General features: G+C 49.5%; 1 protein-coding gene across 4 annotated transcripts in view; it reads left to right on the top strand.

Moving 5' to 3' along the window:
- SPTBN1 (spectrin beta, non-erythrocytic 1) overlaps window positions 1-21,557 on the top strand; it is a 221,969-nt gene that overhangs the window by 174,690 nt on the left and 25,722 nt on the right. For all 4 annotated transcript variants that reach the window (XM_049870437.1, XM_049870438.1, XM_049870439.1 and 1 more), the window contains 11 exons: window positions 701-1,571; window positions 1,664-1,801; window positions 2,676-3,432; window positions 4,326-4,528; window positions 8,434-8,524; window positions 13,604-13,750; window positions 15,215-15,478; window positions 17,762-17,986; window positions 18,668-18,757; window positions 18,918-19,199; window positions 20,632-20,762. In XM_049870437.1, coding sequence (XP_049726394.1) covers window positions 701-1,571; window positions 1,664-1,801; window positions 2,676-3,432; window positions 4,326-4,528; window positions 8,434-8,524; window positions 13,604-13,750; window positions 15,215-15,478; window positions 17,762-17,986; window positions 18,668-18,757; window positions 18,918-19,199; window positions 20,632-20,762 — 3,199 coding nt within the window. The remainder of the gene's footprint in view (window positions 1-700; window positions 1,572-1,663; window positions 1,802-2,675; window positions 3,433-4,325; window positions 4,529-8,433; window positions 8,525-13,603; window positions 13,751-15,214; window positions 15,479-17,761; window positions 17,987-18,667; window positions 18,758-18,917; window positions 19,200-20,631; window positions 20,763-21,557) is intronic.

Genomic DNA, 21,557 nt, shown 5'->3' with positions numbered 1-21,557 from the left:
AGAAAATGAGCTCAAATGCAACTGGTTGGTGTTTGTATTGTTTTAAAGTTGCTCGTAGCAGTGGGGCAAGAGGACTCTTGACGTTACTGCTCTGTTGTAGGTTTTTAGCGGGTTTGCTGCTCTGTTGTGGAAACATGAGATGCTGTGGGGTGACCTGAACACTTGAACGCTGCCTTGTTTTCATGAAATGCAGCGGGCAGGCCTTTTTCCTGAGATGCTCAAATGCTACTTGGTTTTGAGTAGGCTCCCGTTTGACAGTGAGACTTGGCCAGACCACGCTTGATGCGGCTGCATACCAGCAACCTGGTGTGGCCGCCTGGCGGCTCCTGGCTTTCACATCTGGCTGCACATCCCTGTTGAGTGTTACCTGGAAGGATTTGGTTTTGCTTCCTGTGTTTGAGAAACATTTCCATCTAGCTCCCTCCTTTCATACAGTTCACATGTTTTCTTGGTTCGTAATTGGTCACTTTGTCTCTGGTCGGAGCAGAAAAAATAATGCCCATCACTGCTCCTCTCTCCTCTTCCCACTGAAGATCTTGGAAGTTGCTCCATTGCCTTACGCCTTTACATGTTTCCGCACGTAGAATTGAACCAGCAACCTGATAGTAAGAACTTGGGACGTTGCTTACTGCCTGCACGGGGGCGAGACGCGTTGTAAACTCTGTCACACGTTCTCACTCCCTTTTTTCCTGTTACACAGGCTACAAGCCCTGCGACCCCCAGGTGATCCGAGACCGCGTGGCCCACATGGAGTTCTGCTACCAAGAGCTCTGCCAGCTGGCGGCCGAGCGCCGGGCCCGCCTGGAAGAGTCCCGCCGCCTCTGGAAGTTCTTCTGGGAGATGGCAGAGGAGGAAGGCTGGATCAGGGAGAAAGAGAAGATCCTGTCCTCCGACGACTACGGGAGAGACCTGACCAGCGTCGTGCGCCTACTCAGCCAGCACCGGGCATTTGAGGACGAGATGAGCGGCCGCAGTGGCCACTTTGAGCAGGCCATCAAAGAAGGCGAAGACATGATCGCCGAGGAGCACTTCGGGTCGGAGAAGATCCGCGAGAGGATCCTGTACATCCGGGAGCAGTGGGCCAACCTGGAACAGCTCTCGGCCATTCGGAAGAAGCGGCTGGAGGAGGCCTCGCTGCTGCACCAGTTCCAGGCGGACGCCGACGACATCGATGCCTGGATGCTGGACATCCTCAAGATTGTCTCCAGCAACGACGTGGGCCACGATGAGTACTCCACGCAGTCCCTGGTCAAGAAGCACAAGGACGTGGCGGAAGAGATCGCCAACTACAGGCCCACCATCGACACGCTGCACGAGCAAGCTGGCGCCCTCCCCCAGGAACACGCCGAGTCCCCAGACGTGAGGGGCAGGCTGTCGGGCATCGAGGAGCGGTACAAGGAGGTGGCCGAGCTGACGCGGCTGCGGAAGCAGGCGCTCCAGGACACCCTGGCCCTGTACAAGATGTCCAGCGAGGCCGATGCCTGCGAGCTCTGGATCGACGAGAAGGAGCAGTGGCTCAACAACATGCAGATCCCGGAGAAGCTGGAGGACCTGGAGGTCATTCAGCACAGGTGAGTGGGGGTACAGGTGCCAGGGGTACCGGCCCACCGTTGTTAACTCCGGTGACCAAGGGGACGATGACTCTGTTGAATTGACTTTTCAGATTCGAGAGTCTGGAGCCGGAGATGAACAACCAGGCCTCCCGGGTCGCGGTGGTGAACCAGATCGCGCGACAGCTGATGCACAGCGGCCACCCGAGCGAGAAGGAGATCAAAGCCCAGCAGGACAAGCTCAACACGAGGTGAGCAGGCACCCTCCATGGCTGGGGCTGTGGTCCCTCGCTGAGCCTCGAGGCCGGGGATTTCCTGGACGGGGTCACTGGCCTGCATGCAGATGTCAGGGTGCTGCGTCTGGCCTTTGGCATCTAGTTCTGGGGTGATATCATTCAGGGCAGGAGGATGGGCCGAGTCTGTGGGCACCTGCTCCCCACCCCATCAGAGCTGAGGCCTTGTGCTCAGGTGTGATGGGAGGTGTCAAGATGTCACCTGAGCTGCCCCTTTTAAAATGATTTTCTGGAACAAGATTTTAGCATATTTGAGGCTTAATTGATTCCGTGTTTAAGTCCTGATTGTAGAAAAGGTAGACCTTTGTCCCCAGCCGTATCTTTCTGTGGAATAGGTGCTTTGGAGTGGGCCGAACACACGGCCTGGTCACCGTCTGCCTTTGTGTTGAGTAAACGTTGGTTCAGAGATGAGTCAGTGTGTATTGCAACATGAATAAGCTGCCCTTTGGCGGGGCAAATGGCTGGAACCGCTCTTGTTAAAGCTCGTTAACAGGCCCCTCTCCACATCAGGCTTTTTCCAGGTGGTGGAGCAGTGGTTAAGAGCTCAACTGCTAACCAAAAAGTCTGCAGTTCGAATCCACCAGCCGCTCCTTGGAGACCTTACAGGGCGGTTCTACTCTGTTCTCTAGGGTCGCTATGAGTCGGAACTGGCTTGATGGCAACGGGTTTGGTTTGGTTTTTTGGTTGTGTCCCTGTAATGGTGTGTGTCCACATACCTAGTGAGATAATATGGTTTAGAAAAAGCACGTAGTTTAAGGAAACACTTCTGGAGCGGGGAGCACACATAGCTTTAGCCTCTCTCACACTGCTCTCGGCCCTTCTGTGTTCACAGGTGGAGCCAGTTCAGGGAACTGGTCGACAGGAAAAAGGACGCCCTCCTCTCTGCCTTGAGCATACAGAACTACCACCTCGAGTGCAATGAGACCAAATCCTGGATCCGGGAAAAGACCAAGGTGATCGAATCCACCCAGGACCTGGGCAATGACCTGGCCGGCGTGATGGCGCTCCAGCGCAAGCTGACAGGCATGGAGCGCGACCTGGTGGCCATCGAGGCAAAGCTGAGCGACCTGCAGAAGGAGGCAGAGAAGCTGGAGTCGGAGCACCCCGACCAGGCGCAGGCCATCCTGTCTCGGCTGGCCGAGATCAGCGATGTGTGGGAGGAGATGAAGACCACCCTGAAGAACCGCGAGGCCTCCCTGGGCGAGGCCAGCAAGCTGCAGCAGTTTCTGCGAGACCTGGACGACTTCCAGTCCTGGCTGTCCAGGACCCAGACGGCCATCGCCTCGGAAGACATGCCCAACACACTGACCGAGGCTGAGAAGCTGCTCACGCAGCACGAGAACATCAAAAACGAGATCGACAACTACGAGGAGGACTACCAGAAGATGAGGGACATGGGCGAGATGGTCACCCAGGGGCAGACCGATGCCCAGTACATGTTCCTGCGGCAGAGGCTGCAGGCCTTGGACACTGGCTGGAACGAGCTCCACAAGATGTGGGAGAATAGACAGAACCTCCTCTCGCAGTCACACGCCTACCAGCTGTTCCTCAGGGACACAAAGCAGGCTGAGGCTTTCCTCAACAACCAGGTAATGTCCGTCACTGCCTGCTTCCCATTAGAGCAGGCCCTGGCTGCCTTTTGAGTCATTTTGTGGGGGCTACGGGTTTAACCTACACCTGTATAAAGTTCAGTGGATAATTTAGAGAGAGATTTTCCCGATTCCTAAGGCATCGTAAGCCATCCTGATGAGGAGGCAGGAGTTGAGGAGGGTTTTCAGGGGAGCTGCCTTGCCTTTGCAGTACCCGGGTGGTGCAGTTAATGCGCTCCATTGCTAACCAAAGTCTGGAGGTTTATGTCCTTCAGAGGCCCCTCGGAAGAAAGGCCTGGAGATCTGTTTGTGAAAAGTCAGCCATTGAAAACCCTGTGACGGACAGTTGTACTCTGACACTCATGGGGTTGCCGTGAGTCGGGAGCAACTTGACAGAAGCTGGTACCGGTACCGGGTGTTGCCTTGGCAGTGCGGGTTGGGTTCTCTTTCAGCATCTCTGAGACTCTCTTACGTTTATTGTATTTCCTTATACTATCTCATCACATTGACAGCATTCTGTAAGGTAGGTATTACATAGTCCAAGTTAAAAAATAGAGCTTTTTTTTTTAACTCAACGCTCTGACTTCATTTCTGTAGAGGGGTCGGTGATACCCTTATGGCTGGCACACAGAGCTGTGGTCACGTTCCTCACTCACTCTGAGAAGGAATTAGAGCGTTTAACTAGAGAAGTTTAGTCACTTACGGCGTCCCGCTGGGTTTTTTTCTTCCCGAACTTTTATTCTATATGATTCAATAGATTATCTCATACAAGTGTAAAGAAGCAAGTTTCGTGAAGTGTGTCACATGGGAGCCTAGCACATAGGAAGGAACATCCTTTCATTTTTCTGAAAACGAGATATATTTGCTATATCATTCTTTTTTTTAAAAACAAGGAGTACGTTTTGGCCCACACTGAAATGCCCACCACCTTGGAGGGAGCCGAAGCTGCTATTAAAAAGCAAGAAGACTTCATGACCACCATGGACGCCAACGAGGAAAAGATCAACGCCGTGGTGGAAACGGGCCGGAGGCTGGTGAGCGATGGCAACATCAATTCGGATCGCATCCAGGAGAAGGTCGACTCCATCGACGACAGGTGCGGTTTTCTGAGCTTCTTGAGGGAGCCCGGTATCTGGGGACTCTCAAAGACTTCTGAGTCATTGGACAGAAGTCCTTGGGAGTGTGGGTATGAAATGTCTCAACACGTGAGACGCAGACACTTAGCAATGTTTAATCTACCTGTCGTAGAAAATTAGTGAGCATCATGTGGCCGCCCGAGAATGTGGTTCTTGTTATAGGACATACATAAGGGTCCACAGAAGAGAAGAAAACAAGCTAATTCTAGTCAAAGACTGTACAAGCCGTAATGCTGAGTAACATGTATAAGTCATGTTCTTCGAGAGCTGACACACAGCATGTTGCCTGTGGGACCCTGAGACCCAAACACCTCCTTAGCCAAGCCCACATTCACCTGCATCCACACGGGGGCCTCTCTGAAGTCCGTAGGAGGGAGACGGAAGGGTGGGGTTTGCTTGTCCTGTGTACTTGGCAGAACGACCATTAAGGTACGAACGAGTGTTACCTGGCTTTTCTTAGACAGTTGGCCCAGATGATGCTGAATGCTGTCTTTTTCATGATCCAAGGAAGAGCTGTTTTCTCTTCTGCCAGCACATTTCTAGGTTTGGGTGCCTGTTTAGTTACCTAGTGCTGCCGTCACGAAAAACATCGTAAGTGGGTGATAGAAATTTATTTTCTTCCATCCGGGAGGGGCGTGGCTCTAGGGGGAGGTCCTTCCTTGTCTCCTTCAGCTTCTGGTAGCCGCTGGTGATCCTTGGCGCTCCCGAGCTTGTGGCTGTATCTGCTGTGTGCCTGTCTTCGTGTGGTGCCTCCCCTGTGTGTGGCTCTGTGTCTGTTTTGTTCTTTTTGTAACTGGGAAGAGTGATTCGCTTTAGAACCCCCCCAACGCTGGCGTTAACTCGTTAACATATAGTGAAAGAAAGCCCCATGTTTCTAAACAGGCCACGTCCACAGGTTTAGGGGCCAGGAGTTCAGCACTTATTTTGTGGGGGGGACACAATTCAATCCACAACAGTGCTTTTTCTTTTTTTTTGCATATCTGAAAGATGTTATCTCTGGCTGAAGGTCAGTTTGCCCCCTTTGACCCTCCCCGCTGACACTCATCCTGCTGTCGTTACTGAAGCCGGAGATTTGAGGCAGATTGAGGTTCCCACACACCGGCGCAGGCCAGTTCGGGGCTGGCCATTTCCTCCCGGTCTGTCCTTTCGGCTGGTCCTTTCTGGTTCCAGTGTGGGCCCGCTGTGAGATTGCTGTCATCTAGAGACAAGCTGTTCCTCAAAGCTCACCTCTGGCATCCAGGTGCAGTGGAAAGAAAGAACTCTTGCTGAAGACGCTCGTTGGCATCCCACATCTGAGAGGGTCTCCCGGGACGTTGGGCAAGATTAACTTAAAATACGTTGTCACTTTTGGTTGCTGTCAAGTCAGTTCTGACTCACGGTGAACCCATGTGTGTAGAGTAGAACTGCTCTGTAGGGTTTTCAGGGCTGTGACCTTGCAGAAGCAGATCACCAGGCCTGCCTTCCCAGGCACCTCTCAGTGGGTTTGAACCGCCAACCTCTTGGTTAATAGTCAGGCACTTAAGTGTCTGCACCACCTAGGGACTTCTAAAATATATTCCAAAAAAAAAAAAAGCTGAACCCGTTGCTGTCAAGTCAGTTCTGACTCGTAGTGACCCTGTAGGACAGCATAGAACTACCCCGTAGCGTTGCCAAGGAGCAGCTGGTGGATTTGAACTGCCGACCTTTTGGTTAGCAGCCAGGCTCTTAACCACTGCACCACCAGGGATCCTAGGATATATTAGGAGAGGGGGATTACTCATTTCCCCTGTAAAGATTGAACTCCTGGCTTTAGCACTTCCAGTCTTGTTTTTCACTGATTCGAAGCATAGACTATATGTTACAAGGGTGGTGCTGTGGATTAGGACATAATTTATATTAATTTTAATTTTATATCTGTTGCTTCTGAAACAACAAAAAAGGGAGAGAAAAAAAAAGTCCTCTGCAAAACCCTTCTCAAACGCGTGTGAGAGGATCAGGCTAGGCGTTCTTAATCTAGAAAATAAATAATGACCTTTTTCCCTCATGGTTCATCTCTCATCATCTTGTAAACACGCTGTGCAGCTTTGGTGGTGTTGGGTGGACACAGCTGGCTTCCTGAAGGCGGGCCTGGCCCTTAGGGACACGTGCACTTAGGCAGGCCTGCAGCTGCCTTGCTGCTTCCTCGGTGTATTTACGTCCCCCAGAGCTGCAGCTGCACGGGGCCGCAGGTGATGCTGTCAAGGTGGGAGACTCCTGGGTGGGAGAGCGTTCCAGCAGCCCCCGCTTGTGGCTTAACCTTCCTTTGCCCTTTACTGAGAGCCTGGTTGTACAGTCCCACAGCTGCCGTAGGATTTCTCTTTTTTAAGAAAAAAGTGGATGGAAAAAGGATTGTGTACTATTGAGCCTAAGAAAGATGCAGGGTGGTAGGGATGGGAGCCGGGAGGTCTGTGTTTTGTTATTTCTCTCTGCTGGTGCTAACCGAATTCTGGTCGCGGTTTAATACCCCCAGAGGCTGCCAGATCTGAAACTGACCCCAGAGAATACTTGTCTGTTAGAAAAATCCACGAGCCTGTGAGTTCCAGGTGTTGTATTGGGCACAAGCTAAGTATCGAAATGATCAGATCTCACCTAGTCCAGAAACGTCCCGGCCCCGCTGTGGAGCTGTTCTTAAAGATTGCAAGATCCCTGAAACGTGCTTGTGGTCCGAAGTCTCTTCAGCTACCACCGAGTTTGTTGAAGAGAAAGAGTTCTAGAACGAAGGCATTGACTCCGACAGATGCGATTACTCACCTGTTTTCCGGAGGCGCCTGTTTTACTTGGAGCCTCTAGGTTGTGCTGACTGGAAGGTTGGAGGTTTGAGCCCACTCTGGTGCCTTGGAAGAAAGGCCTGGTCATCTACTTCCAGATAAATCAGCCATTGAAAACCCTGTGGAGCACAGTCCTCCGACAGACACGGGGTCGTCACGAGCTGGAATTGACTCCACCACAACTGGGGTTTTAGTTTGTCCATTTTATTCAGGTTCACAGAAACCAGTTACGCCCAGCTTTTTCTTCACACGTTGAGGGAACTTTTGTGTGTAAGTTCCCATTTTAGCACTGTGGGTGAATTTGACACTTAACCTTCCAAGGAACTCCCAGCTGGCTGACAGGACACACACAGAACTAAGAATTTGTATATGATCACGTAATGGACTTCAAGTTAATGTGAACAGATTCCTATTTTGAGAAGAAGACGCACACACACACTTTCGCGGAGAAAAACCTCAGGAATAATCATTTTGGGGCCTTTGAGAGCATACATGTTATGGATTGAATCATGCCCTCCAAAAATATATCAACGTGGCTAGGTCATGATGTCCAGTGTTGTGTGGTTGTCCACTCTTTTGTGATCTGATGTGATTGTCCTGTGTTGTAAATCCTACCTCTGACAAAAACCAGGATTAGAGGCAGTTATGTTAATGAGGCAGGAGTCAATCTATAGCACTAAGTTGTGTCTTGAGTCAGTCTCTTTTGAGATATGAAAGAGAAAATGAGCAGAGAGGAAGACGACCTCATACCACCAAGAAGGAAGCACCAGGAACAGAGTGCATCCTTTGGACCCAGGGCTCCTGCCCTGAGAAGGAAACAGCACAGTTATCTGGGTCACTGACTGAGTCTTTGGCTTGTTGAGTAGCTCGGACAGGGGTTTCAATCTCTTCTGTCCCGTGGGTGATGTGCTCAGAGATGCTAATATGTCTTCTATCTTGACTCCTTCACATAACAGGATCGTAAGCAAGCTGTTTTTCAGCAGATGTGGAAGCTCAGGGAAGGAACTGAGTTGCAAACTCTGTATTTCAAGATTGACTGCAACTGCCTTTTTTTTTTTTTTTTTTTTTAATTCTCACAGACACAGGAAGAACCGTGAGGCAGCCAGTGAGCTTCTGATGCGCCTCAAGGACAACAGGGACCTCCAGAAATTCCTGCAGGATTGTCAGGAGGTAGGTGACCCTTAGACCCCTCTAGTCCTGGTTCCAGCGATTGCCAGCTCGCAGTTGGCTGAATAGCCGCCCTTTGAACCATAAAATTAATTGAGGCCAAAAATTTGTATCTCCCGTTTGACTTAGGTGTGGGGCTATATAGGGGACCTTGTCAGTTCTCCATCCTACAAGTTACCACTTAGAGCAGCTAGGTTACTGTAGTAGAATATTATGGTCTACAACTGCACTGTCCATTAAGGGAACCGCTAGTCTCATGTGACCATTTGAGTTTAAATTAATTAAAACTATAAACGTTGCCCGAGTTTCATCACTTAAGTAAATGCTCAGCAGCCACCTGCGACTAGTGGCCGCCATATTGGACAGTGCAGAGTTGTGTTGGGCAGCACTGTTTATAAGAACACCCTGCAACATTTTATACTTTTAAGTATTTATAGCAGTGTCCATTTAAGTGGCATGGAAGGAAAAGAACTTGAACTGAAACTGGCTTCTAGGTGAGAAGCAGGGATTTAAAAAAACACAAAAACTTAAGTTTCTTCTTCACTTAAGACTTTAAAATATCCAAGTCTTTCAGGCCCCTTAAAGAGGTGTCTTCAGCGTGCCGAGGGCGGTAATCCTAATCTCACGCACCAGGTTTTGACATGTGGTATTCATCTGATGGTTCTTGCATTTCTCATGCTCCCACCAGTACCCCGACACATGTATAAACAAGCTTTGAAAACTAAAGTTGGCCAGAAAACTCCGGTCTTCTCAGCAAGCTTGCTGGAGAAAAGAATCTAGCTGACTTCCTATGTGTGAATTCCTGAGCGCGTCCTATTTCCCTCTCTGCCAGAGGGCAGTGATGAGGCTCTGTCCTTTCAGGTTTGATGGAGCAAATCCCCTAGAAGACAAAAATAGAGGAAGAACATCGAGGGAAGCCGCAGAGACCCTGGGGTGTAGGGTGTGTGGGGCAGCGTTAGCTTGGGTGCTGAGAACATGACTCAGGTCATTGTGAACACCTGGCATGCAATCGTGTGGGTGCGTGTTTAAAGGTGCACAGCTCTCGTGATGGCCTGTTAGGTCCTCTGGCAGAAGGGGTCCTTCGCGGTCGTTAAGCTGCTGTCTTACTGTGAACCTTGCAGTGTGTTCCAGCAGCTAAACCCTAAGAAGGAAAGCCCCTAAACTGTGTAGCGTAGGGTCTGTCGGCTTTCAGCACCCTGTTGCTGAATCTAGGTCTCCAGGGGATTTGCCTGGAGCCAGACAGGCTGAAGACAGGCGGGCCTCTTCTAAGTGGCATCCAAGCATTCACAGCCATTTGAATGGGACGTGCACTTAAAGGGCATTCATGTCCCTCGATAGGCCTAGAGGAGAGTACTGGGATCTTAAATCTGGCTGTTAGAGTGCAGGCTGTGCTGCAGTGAATACCAGGCGGCCCTTTAGCGTTGGAGGGCCTAAAGGGGCTCAGGAGCTGTTTGCAGGCTGGTCCTTGTATCACCTTGCTGTTTCCCTTGAAGCACCACCAATGGCTGGTTTTAACCTCGGGCCAAAGTCCTGGCAGTGAGGAGGGGGTCATTGGGACCCCATACCCTTGTTTAAGGGGCAGATTCGTGAGATGAAACCCATTCAACACACCTTGGTGAAGCGAGGGCTAATGTGAAGAAAAAGAATGCCAGGAAATTAGTGAGAGGCGGGTGGACAAGGGGAGCCCTTGATAGAAACCCAGTCATGTCTGAAATTTCCAGTCCTCTGTGTTGCACTCACGTACTGAAGGATTCATAAATAGCAGTGTCTGGAAAAAGTTAAGTTTAGACAAAATGGTAGTCCTGCCCTGTGGTGTCACAGGAAATGGTCAGTCTTACTAGGTCTTTAGCTTTTTTTTTTCATTTGTTCCAAATTAATACCCTTGGTGACGAGCAGTTCGCTCTCTGATACAGCACCGGCTTCCACTGTCAGCTGTGAATGCCCTGAGGGCTCAGTCCGGTGGGATTTCCCCTCAAAGTGTACAGGAGTTTTGGCTGGGATTTTCTTATGTCTCGGAGATGATTTATTTGCGGGTCTCCTTGTGCCTGCCGTGCTAAATCTCCCCGGTTTATCCTTTCTTCCCTTTTTGGGCCTGACTCTCCATAAACCTCATCAAAAGTTAGTGTAACCTGAAAATCTGTTTGGGGTGGGGTGCTGCATGTCCCCCATCAGCATATACATACAGTCTCTGCTTAGTGACTGAATTCAGCTCAGTTTGGGGGGCACGGAAACACTTGGTGTGGAGCCCTGGCGGTACAGTGGTTGAGAGCTCGGCTGCTGACCAAAAGGTTGGCAGTTTGAATCCATGAGCCACTCCTCAGAAGCTCTCTGGGTCAGTTCTACTCTGTCCTGTAGGGTCGCTACGAATCAGAACCCACTGGACGGCAGTGGGTAAAACAGTTGGTGCAGAAATACAAGCAATTATGTATTGTTTATATACGTATATTATTCTTTGGCTGCAAACTTTAAATCTCTTTAAAATACATCTCTTTTAAGCCAAAGTCTCCACAAATGGAGTTTGTATGCAGACCAGCCCTACATTTGAAAATCTACCTGTTTGTGCCAGTAGGTGTTTACAGAGTTTCCAGAGGTCAAATTTAACAGCATTACTGACTTTCAGGGTCCCTGGGTGGTGCAAACAGTTAACACAGCTGCTGACCGAAAAGGTTGGAAATTCAAGTCTACCCAGAGGCACTGCAGAAGAAAGGCCTGGCAATCTCCCTTCCGAAAAATCAGCCACTGAAAACCCTGTGGAGCACAGTTCTATTCTGACACACGTAGGGTCACCGTGGGTTGGAATTAACTCAACAGCTGCTGGCACCAGTACTGACTTTTGGTGTTGTTCAAGACTCAGGAAACCTAGAGACTCGGACTGTGAAGTCTGCCCTTGTGTGCCGCCCTCCAGTAAACGCCATCTGGGTGGGGGCGGCTGTTGCATCCGGAAGTACAGCAGGAATGAACAGGGACCCACCTAACCTATTCCTGGTTATAGATGGGAATACAAGGAGCATCATAGGTTTTGCACTACAGTAATACAATACCTGAAAAACGAACAACTGATTTAAAAAATGTTACTTTTCTGTTTTAGTCACTCACGCTACATCGCCTGTTTTCTGAAACTTTGTTTTTTTTCCAGGAAGGCGGTGTAATTAGGCATGTCTGGCACAGGGATAGTGAGCTCAGTGCTTTGCTTTTAGTTTAATTCAGTGAGCAAAGCACTTTCTCTATCCTTCTACAATGTGCACAGCACTCTTGTCTGCAGAGAATGAGTATATTCTTCAAAGACCTTTGTAAATGCCCGCAGATGATGACTGTAGCTCTGGCTGCAGAATGCCTAGGGCAGGGCTGATGAGCTAGCACGTTCTGTCGGCCCGTCTCACTGTGCTGCCGGGCACGGTGCTTTATCTGTGGGGTGATGTGTTCAGCAAAGAGCAGATTTGTTTATAAGCCTCTGATTTTTATGTAGCTTGCTCTCTTTTTTCTGATCCCTCTCGAGTAGGTGGTTATGAATAGAGAAAATATCTAAATGTCCTTGGCACTTGTAGTAAGTGTCTTCTGTTTAACGTCTGCGTGTGTGTATAAAATACACGGAAACGGTTTATCGTTTGGTTTCCTTTTTGCCTTTTTTCTCCTTAGGTTGAATGCACGTCCATGGTATTTTTCAGATTCTAGCTACTCAGATAGCTGAAACATAGATAACTTTTTTTTTATGGTGGGAAACATCATGTCCCAGATCAGTGGTACTTGCTTACAAAGAGCTTTATGAGATGTACTGGTCTTCAGTAAAGGGGGAGAGCAGGATCTTGCTACCTTTTGCTTTCGGCACCCCTTCTGTCTCTCGGTGTGATGAATAGCCTGAGAAAGGTGGAGATGGCTCCTGGAGTTTGCCCAGAGTCAGGGCGCTCCATGACCCACGTTGCCTCTCCTTGACCTCATTTCCAAAGAACATCCTTTGTGTAGTTTAAACAAATTTGTGGGGAAGCCCTTCCCAGCAGCGGTCCAGAGCACCAGAGAATGGCCTTGGGAATGTTCTATAAGGATTTCCTGTTGGTTTTCTAGGTAATTTCTCAGGCTTTGGAGACAGCACCATGGAGTCCAGGTGCTAACTTGCAGGGGCAGTGGCTGGTGTAGTAAACAGGCCTTCTTGTGGTCGCAGCGGAGGAGGGGCCTGTTCCCTGAAGACGTTTGTTTCTGACGCTGGGCTGATTCTGCATTCCTTTGTGTGCCTTCCGTTGGGACACACAGACAGCTCTGCCTGGGTCAGGGTCGTGTGTGGAGTGGGAATTAGGACCCTGGCATGGCCAGCCACAGGCAGGCCATACTGAACTGGAACCAAATCTGGATAAAAGCCGAAGGAGAAGCAGGCCCAGGGCCTGGTACTTGGCTGACTCGCACCCCTAAGCCTCAGAAGAGAACTCCATCTCATCTGTCAGTGGCTGGCAGGTTCTCTGTGGTTTTCCCGAGTTCAGATCCAAGAAAACATGTTGGGTCTGAAAAGCAACAACTGTGAGGTGTTCTTGGTCTGAGTGGAAGGTCCTTTTAGAGAAGTGAAGCTATAGAAGGAGAGGTGAAGGCAGCTCAGACTTGTGGCAGACCATGGGAGGGCATCACTCATGCCTTACCCTCCAGTGAGCAAGTTATTTATGCCTCTTGGTGTTCCCAGAGATGTGCCTGTGAAACTAAAAGAAATAGAAAGATTGCCAAATGGGGTGAAAGGTAGTCAATCACTAACATGGCACAGCCGACGCAGGCATTTGGAAGAGAAAAAGGGTGGTGACTTGGACTGGTTAGGGCAGAATTTTAAACGCAAGCCTTTGGGGAAAATCTGGGTAAGAGCAGTTTGAAAGCCGGCACGTAAGAGCTTTTGTACTTCCGGGTTACATACCATGTCAGGTACAGCCGCCATGGAACAGATACCTGTAGTGAGGGGTCAGAGTCATAACATTAATACGGGTGTCTGTTCACAGGGAAATACGCAGCGTGCATAGTATGACATAAACACAACCCTTTCCAGGCAGAAGAAGGAAGCAAGTCTGTGATCACAATCTCTAAAACCTTCCTGACTTTTTTTCCCCCCACTAGCTGTCTCTCTGGATCAATGAAAAGATGCTCACAGCCCAGGACATGTCTTATGATGAAGCCAGAAATCTGCACAGTAAATGGTTAAAACATCAAGCGTTCATGGCAGAACTTGCGTCCAACAAAGAATGGCTGGACAAGATTGAGAAGGTGAGTGAGCTGTGGAATAGGGAGTCCATTTGGTGGCGTGACCATGGTGAGAATGAGCTCCCTTACTTTGTTCTCCTTAATTTTATTATGGGGAAATGTTAACCATTTTTAAATGTATGATTCAGTGACGTTAATTACATTCACAGTGTTATGGAACCATCACCACGATCTATTTCCAGACTTTTCATCACTGCAAGTAGAAGCTTCATACCTCTTCAGCAGTCACCCCCTGTACCCGCTTCTTCAGTCCCTGATAATCCCTAATCTGCTTTTGTCTCATGCATTTGCCTATTCTAGGTATTTTATTTACGTGGAATCACAATACTTGCCCTTTGTGTCTCACTTATTTCTCCCGGCTTGTTTTCAAGGTTCATCCATATGGCAGCATCTTTCAGGACTTCTTCTCTTTTCATGGCTGAGTAATACTCCATCATATGGCTGTACCACACTTGTTTATCCATTCTTCTGTTGATGGGCACTTGGGTTGTTTCCACCTTTTGACTACTGCGAATAATGCTGCAGTGGGCTCCTGCTTGTTTAGCATATTTACCAACATGTTTGAGTCATACCTGATCATGTAGCAAAAGACACACAGCCACTAGCCGTCCCACTTTGACATACCAATTCCTGACTTCAAACCACAAGGAGGGAGAAAAGCAGAAACCCAAACAGGTGGTATGGAATTGTTGATTTATCTTAATGGCAGCTGTTCAGCCTCTGTTCAGCCTCTGTCTGCAGCGGGTAGCTGTGAGCTCCTGGGACCAACAGGTGGTATGGAATTGTTGATTTATCTTAACAGCAGCTGTTCAGCCTGTGTCTGCAGCGGGTAGCTGTGAGCTCGTGGGACCAGTCCCCACGGTCTTGATCAAATGAATGTGTGTTGCATTGTGAAGGCTATTTATCAGACACGGTTGCACAGAATTTTGAAAACATGATGTCCTTAAAAAATGCTATGTACTTTAAGATGTCCCTTTTTCCTGGGACTGCTAGGTACCAGCCACTGCCAGTGGCTCAGATGTGTTATTTTGGCACAGGAAGACCCTGCAGAGTATAATTGAACCTGAACACGAGGTTCACACTTTTTATATCTTTTTCAGACTCTTCACTGTTAAAACACTGCGTTATGGGGTTTTTTGGGGGGTAGAGGGGGTGGGGGTTGTGGAATGGAGGGATTGAAGTCTTAAGTTCTAAGCATGAATCGTCCTGTTGCTCTAGTTGTAACCACGTTTCAACGAGCACTTAACTGCTCAGCTCCTGTGAAACCTATATGTGTACACAGGGCAGCCCGCTCTTGATTTTACTGAGCAGTGACTTCACGTGGGAAGACGCGTGTCTGTCTGTGTGTGTGTGTGTGTGTGTCGACGGGTAGCTCACAGATCAAGTATCTTAGATTGGTTTTTACGGTAGTATTCATTCTCTGGCAGACTGTATCTATTCCTGACCGCTCTGGTTTGTGTTTTCCAGGAGGGAATGCAGCTCATTTCTGAAAAGCCCGAGACAGAAGCCGTGGTAAAGGAGAAACTCACCAGTTTGCATAAAATGTGGGAAGTCCTTGAATCCACCACCCAGACCAAGGCCCAGCGGCTCTTTGACGCAAACAAGGCTGAACTTTTCACCCAGAGCTGTGCGGACCTGGACAAATGGCTGCACGGCCTGGAAAGTCAGATTCAGTCTGATGATTATGGCAAAGACCTCACCAGTGTCAACATCCTGCTGAAGAAGCAGCAGGCAAGTGGGCGAGGCGACCCAGTCCGGGCCCGTTTCTGTGTTACAGCCCCTGGTCTCTGTAGTCTTCACTCACCCCTGTGTGCTCAAGCTCCCGTGTTCTCTGTGAAGGGATTTTAATCCTGCGGAGTGGCTTCTCTGACAGTATCACAGGGCATTTCCAGAATCAACTGGGTAGATAGCGAATATCGTAGAAGTATTGGGTGTCTGTCCATTGCAATGATTTTGATCATCTTCCCAGTTGAGGAAATGTTATTTTATTCAAGTTTGTATTTTGCATGAAGGAAAATAGTCTTATTTGCATACCTTGCTGCTTGACATGTAGCTGTGTGGCAGTAAGGAGCCCTGGTGGTGCAGTGGTTAAAGCGCTTGGCCCCTGACTGAAAGGTCAGCAGTTCGAACTCGCCAGCCGCTCCCCAGGAGCAAGACGTGGCAGGCTGCTCCCATAAAGATACACAGCCTTGGAAACCATATGGGGCAGGTTAACTCTGTCCTGTAGGGTCGCTGTGAGTTGGGGTTGGTTATGTGACAGTTACCTGGGTTGTTTGAGGTACTTCACAGGTAATAAAAGAAATTAATAGTTTTTTTACGTCATGATAGAATGGCCCTAAGGGCAAGTGAATTTATAAGAAAACAGAACCTGGTGAGGTCGAGAAAGCAAGTCAGTGGCAGAATCTTCCAGTGGGTCCCTGGCTGGGCTTGCGGTGCGTGGCCGAGCCCCCGGCGCCATGGTTCTGCGTGGAACCAGTCACTGCAAAAGACGGCCTTTGCCAAGCGCCGGGGCTTTTCTGCTTCATCCAAAGTGGTACCCACCCTTCCTTTGGCTCAGTGATTTGATTTCTCTGCTCTTCAGGTTATAATGCAAGAAATGGTTTTTGCCACAGGTGGTCATTAGACAGAGCTGTTTTGCTGTCCTACCTGCGAAGGGGGTCGCTTAGTCTGCTTCAGATTCTGAGCTGTGTGTCTCTAAGCTGTCCGTGTATGGTAGCCCCAGTGTGGTGTTTCCTGAGCCAGGCACCTTGCCTCCATGGCCGACTGTTTTCCCCATGTAACTAAGCTATTTGTCTATTGTCGGCTGATCATCCAGTACGTACAGAGAGAATCTTTCAGCTTTCTGACCGAATTGAGGGAGCGTTAGCCATCCTTCTTGCCTAAAGAGCTGAGACCTCAAGGCCTTACTCCATCCAGTGGTAAACTGGGTTCTAGCATTATTATGACTTACGACAGGCAATCAAAGACTGTCCTTTTGCCATAATTTTTTTTTAATTATTTTTTCATTTTATTGTGCTTTAGGTGAAAGTTTACAGTGCAAATGAGTCTCTCATTCAAAAATTATTATAAAAGAACCATTCCCAAAGTCAGCTCTTCAGACAGGGATTGGACTGGACAATGGGTTGGAGAGGGATGCTGGTGAGGAGTGAGCTTCTTGGATCAGCTGGACACTTGAGACTATGTTGGCATCTCTTGCCTGGAGGGGAGATGAGAGGGTGGATGGGGTTAGAAGCTGGGGAAATGGACTCGAAAAGAGAGAGTGGAGGGAGAGAGCGGGCTGTCTCATTAGGGGGAGAACAATTGGGAGTATGTAGGAAGGTGTATATAAGTTTTTAGGTGAGAGACTGACTTGATTTGTAAACTTTCACTTAAAGCACAATAAAAAAAAAATACAAAAGTTGTTTTGTGACGTTGGTTGCAATCCCTGCTATGTGTCAGCACTCTGCTTGAGGTTCCCCGTGTCCGTTCCTACGCTCTCACCTTTTCTACCCTGGGATCCCTGTGTCTGTTCGTCCAGGTTTCCTGTCCCTTCCTGCCTTCTCATCTTTGCATTTGGGCAGGTGTTGCGCATTTGGCTTTGTGTACTTGATTGAACTAAAATAAGAAGCACGTTCCCCATGTGTGGTATTGTTTGTTTTATAGGCCTGTCTAATCTTTGACTAAAAGGTGGACTTTGGGAGTGGCTTCAGTTCTGAGTTAGCAGGGCATCAGGGGCCACAGTCTAGGGGGGGCTTCCATAATTCATGCTTTCCCTTGGCATTTCCGTTTTCAGTCCCTGAATAAACTTGAATATTATTCCCAAGTTTAAAAGCCCTAAAAGATTTTTTAAAAAATAATCAGCTGTTGAAGTGGAGGGCTAAGTGGTGGTATAATAGGGATTAGCACCATTTCTTGGGCTCTCCTGTGTAAATTCATGTTCCTCAGCCTTCCCTTTGGCCAGTGTTGAAGACAGATGTTTTCCGGGGCCGCGTGTCCTGTGTGTGGTGTGACGGTTCGTCTGTTCTCCTCCCCTAGATGTTGGAGAATCAGATGGAAGTGCGGAAGAAGGAGATCGAGGAGCTGCAGAGCCAAGCCCAGGCCCTGAGCCAGGAGGGGAAGAGCACGGACGAGGTGGACAGCAAGCGCCTCACCGTGCAGACCAAGTTCAAGGAGCTGCTGGAACCCTTGAACGAAAGGAAGCACAACCTGCTGGCCTCCAAAGAGATCCACCAGTTCAACCGGGACGTGGAGGATGAAATTGTGAGTGAGCCTTGCTGCACGAGCAGCCTTTCCCTAAACCTCCTCGCTTGTCCCGAAGCCCATGGTCTGTTGAACTCGCCCTGGCCCTGTCAGGGAGCCAAGCAGTGAAAGCCCAGGCTCTGAATGCTCAGGGTTCCTTCTACTTTCCGAGTCAGTCTGGTGAAGTGGTTAACATGCTCAGCTGCAGACCAAAAGGTTGGAGGTTCAAGTCCACCCAGAGGCACTGCAGAAGAAAGGCCTGGCAATCCACATCTGAAAAGCCAGGCATTGCAAACCCTGTGGAGCACAGTTCTACTCTGACACCCATGGGGTCGCCAGGAGTTGAAATCGACTCATTAACTGGTTAACTGGTTTCCACTGTCATACAAAAGCAAGCCTGTTGTCGCTGGTTTTCTAAATAGATAATAGGACTCCCCAGAACATTGTTTTTAAAAATAAGTAAATAACGAAGACTCATGGTGAGCCGGACACTGGGGATGAAGTAAGGTTTGGAAGACTAGCCCTCGGCCTGTGTCTGAGGAGAAGGGTGCACTCCCAGGCGGCCCTTCCACGTGGCGCTGAGGGGATTGTCTGTGAAGCTGGCCTCTCTGCCAGCCAGTGTCGCTCTTGTGTGCGCTCTGTATTTACTGAGCCAACTGGTCCTGGAACTCTGTCTGACTGCCTGTTTTCAATTCTTTCCAGTTGTGGGTTGGAGAGAGAATGCCTTTGGCAACTTCCACGGATCACGGCCACAACCTCCAGACTGTGCAGCTGTTAATAAAGAAGAATCAGGTAAGCGTCTGCTCCAGCCGGTGGAGGTTGATCAATAATTGCTCTAAATTATAGGCAGGGTACGTTGGCTTGTGATTTCTGTCTGGCCCCCACGACTTGGTGTGAACACTGTGTGGCCACAGTCTGAAGCCCCCCATGTGCATTCCCCGCCCCCATGCAGACCCTCCAGAAGGAAATCCAGGGGCACCAGCCGCGCATCGACGACATCTTTGAGAGGAGTCAGAACATTGTCACCGACAGCAGCAGCCTCAGTGCTGAGGCCATCAGGCAGAGGCTCGCCGACCTGAAGCAGCTGTGGGGTCTCCTCATGGAGGAGACGGAGAAGCGCCACAGGCGGCTGGAGGAGTCCCACAAGGCCCAGCAGTACTACTTTGACGCAGCCGAGGCGGAGGCGTGGATGAGCGAACAGGAGCTGTACATGATGTCTGAGGAGAAGGCCAAGGTGAGAGAGGGTTCCGCCCCGTGAGAGGCAGTGGGCAGCATGCCTTCTACCCCGGGGAGCCTCCCAGGCACGGCCTCAGCTCTCTCTGTGGGCTTGACTTTTTTTTTTTCATTGTTATGTGACACTAGTTGCAGTCCCTATAATGTGACAGCACACTCCCCCTTTCCATCTAGGTGTCTTGTGTCCATTCAGCCAGTTCCTGTCCCTTCCTGACTTCTCATTCTGCCAACAGACAGGAGCTCCCCATTTGCTCTTGCGTATCTGCTTGAACTAAGAAGCACCCTCTTCACGAGTATTATTGTGTTTTATAGTCCAGTCTAACCTTTGTCAGAAGAGTGGACTTCCAGAATGGCTTTAGTTCTGGGTTAACAGAGCACCTGGGGGGTTATAGTTTTGGGGGTTTCTCCAGTCTCAGTCAGACCATTAAGTCTGGTCTTTTAACATGAATTTTGAGCTCTGCTCCGTACTTTTCTCCTGCTCCCTGAGCTCATTCCTGGTGGCTGTGTCTTTGTAAAACATCTTGCTTGTTGCCATTGAGTGTCACTGGGGCACCATGGTGCATCTTTCTGAAATCCAGCAGCTGTTTGCCCTAGAAGGACGTTTTCTTGTTTCACTTCTGGTCTGTCATTAAGACTAGGTTTACTCGTAGGTTGTTTTTTTTTTTTAACAAGGCTCTGTTTATTTTGTCTCTGGCTTCTCATGTCTTTGTTGTCTTACGTGGTGTTGTTAGTTGCCATCAAGTCGATTCCGACTCGTGGCGGCCCCATATGTTGCAGAGTAGAACTTCCTCCACAGGGCTTTGAAGGCTGTGACTTTTCAGAAGCAGATTGCCAGGCCTTTCTTCCGGGGTACCTCTGGGTGGGTTCGAACCGTCCACCTTTTGGTTAGTAGTTAAAGTGCCTAACAGTTTGTGTTTGATGGTTTCAGACTGCGTACCTTTCAGCTAGTAGTCGAGCACTCAACTGTTTGTGCTCCCCAGGGAGGACTTCTTTTTTTTAAAATAGAAATTTGCCAGGGTCCTCCTGCTCTCCCTAGTTACAGGCTTAGCTAAACTTTGCAAGGTACAGGATGCCTCTGAGACCATTTAAAAGCCCTTAAAGGTTCCACAATGCAGCTGCCCAGGTACCTGGCAGACTGTGAGGAATCTCAGCCTGCCAGGACACAGGAGACACGTGGTTTGCCAGAGCTTTATCCCTCAGAGGGTCGTTCCACGCTGTCCTCACCTGACATGGGTCTTTCACAGAGACCCGGATGGTCTAGTCCCTCTTGATCCTCTGGGAATGCTTCCGTGTCCCGCTGGCTGTGTCACGTGCCCGTGCTTCCTTTCTGGTGGTCCTTTGTCCTGTCCCTCCGCACAGTCAGCCTGTCCCTCCACAGGGTGGTTTTGACCCCGAGGTGGGCAGCTGTGGTGTGACCGTCCTTCTCTCCGCAGGATGAGCAGAGTGCTGTCTCCATGCTGAAGAAACACCAGATCCTGGAGCAGGCTGTGGAGGACTATGCAGAGACGGTGCACCAGCTCTCCAAGACCAGCCGGGCCCTGGTGGCCGACAGCCATCCTGAAAGGTGAGTGCCGTTCGGGAAAGACGGGGCTCTTGTGTACCCAAGAAAGTGGCAGTGTCCATCCTCCATAATGGGCAAGGTCGGTCTTTGGGAAGAATTTTAAAAACAGAGCCTGATAGGTCTGTGCTGATTAGGAAGGACGGACCTGCATGTTACATTAGAAATTGGTCTTTTGGGGTAAATATCTCCTTTTGGTCAAACCTGTTGCCGTCAAGTCGATTCCGACTCATAGCAACCCTATAGAACAGAAGAGAGCTGCCCTATGGGGTTTCCAAGAAGCGGCTGGTGGATTCCAACTGCCGACCTTTTGGTTAGCAGCAGAGCTCTTAACCACTATGCCACCAGGGCTCCCCTTTTGATCAGGGCCCTGTTAAAAGATGATTGCTGTCGTGAATCAGAAGTGCAGGTTGACTTCTGTGGACACATGTAATCAGAATACCTACTTCCTGGGTTGGAAGAGCCCTGCTGCTTAGGGAAGGCGTTACTTGACAGAGCAAGTTCGGTAGGGAGACTCCATGGGCCTGTGAAACAAAGGAGCTCCTGGGAGGAACAGAATGTCTGATTTGGTATCGTTCCTAACTCTTGCATACCAAGTGCCTGGAGTGCCTTTGGAAAAATGAAAGAGGTGCCTGCATGGTAACTACGTACAAGGCCCCTTGATTAACTACAGTGCAGGCATTTTAGGCTTTGTAGGTGCCTGCTGGTGATTCAGAAAGGAAAGCATTGGCTTTGCAGGTTAACCAAGGCAAGCTGAGGGAGATGAGGTTGGCTCAGTGGCTGTGTTGGTCTGGGAGGCCC

Source organism: Elephas maximus, chromosome 26, assembly GCF_024166365.1.
Source record: "Elephas maximus indicus isolate mEleMax1 chromosome 26, mEleMax1 primary haplotype, whole genome shotgun sequence".
In the NCBI taxonomy this organism is placed as follows: domain Eukaryota; kingdom Metazoa; phylum Chordata; class Mammalia; order Proboscidea; family Elephantidae; genus Elephas; species Elephas maximus.
This window is presented reverse-complemented; position numbering and strand designations above follow the sequence as displayed.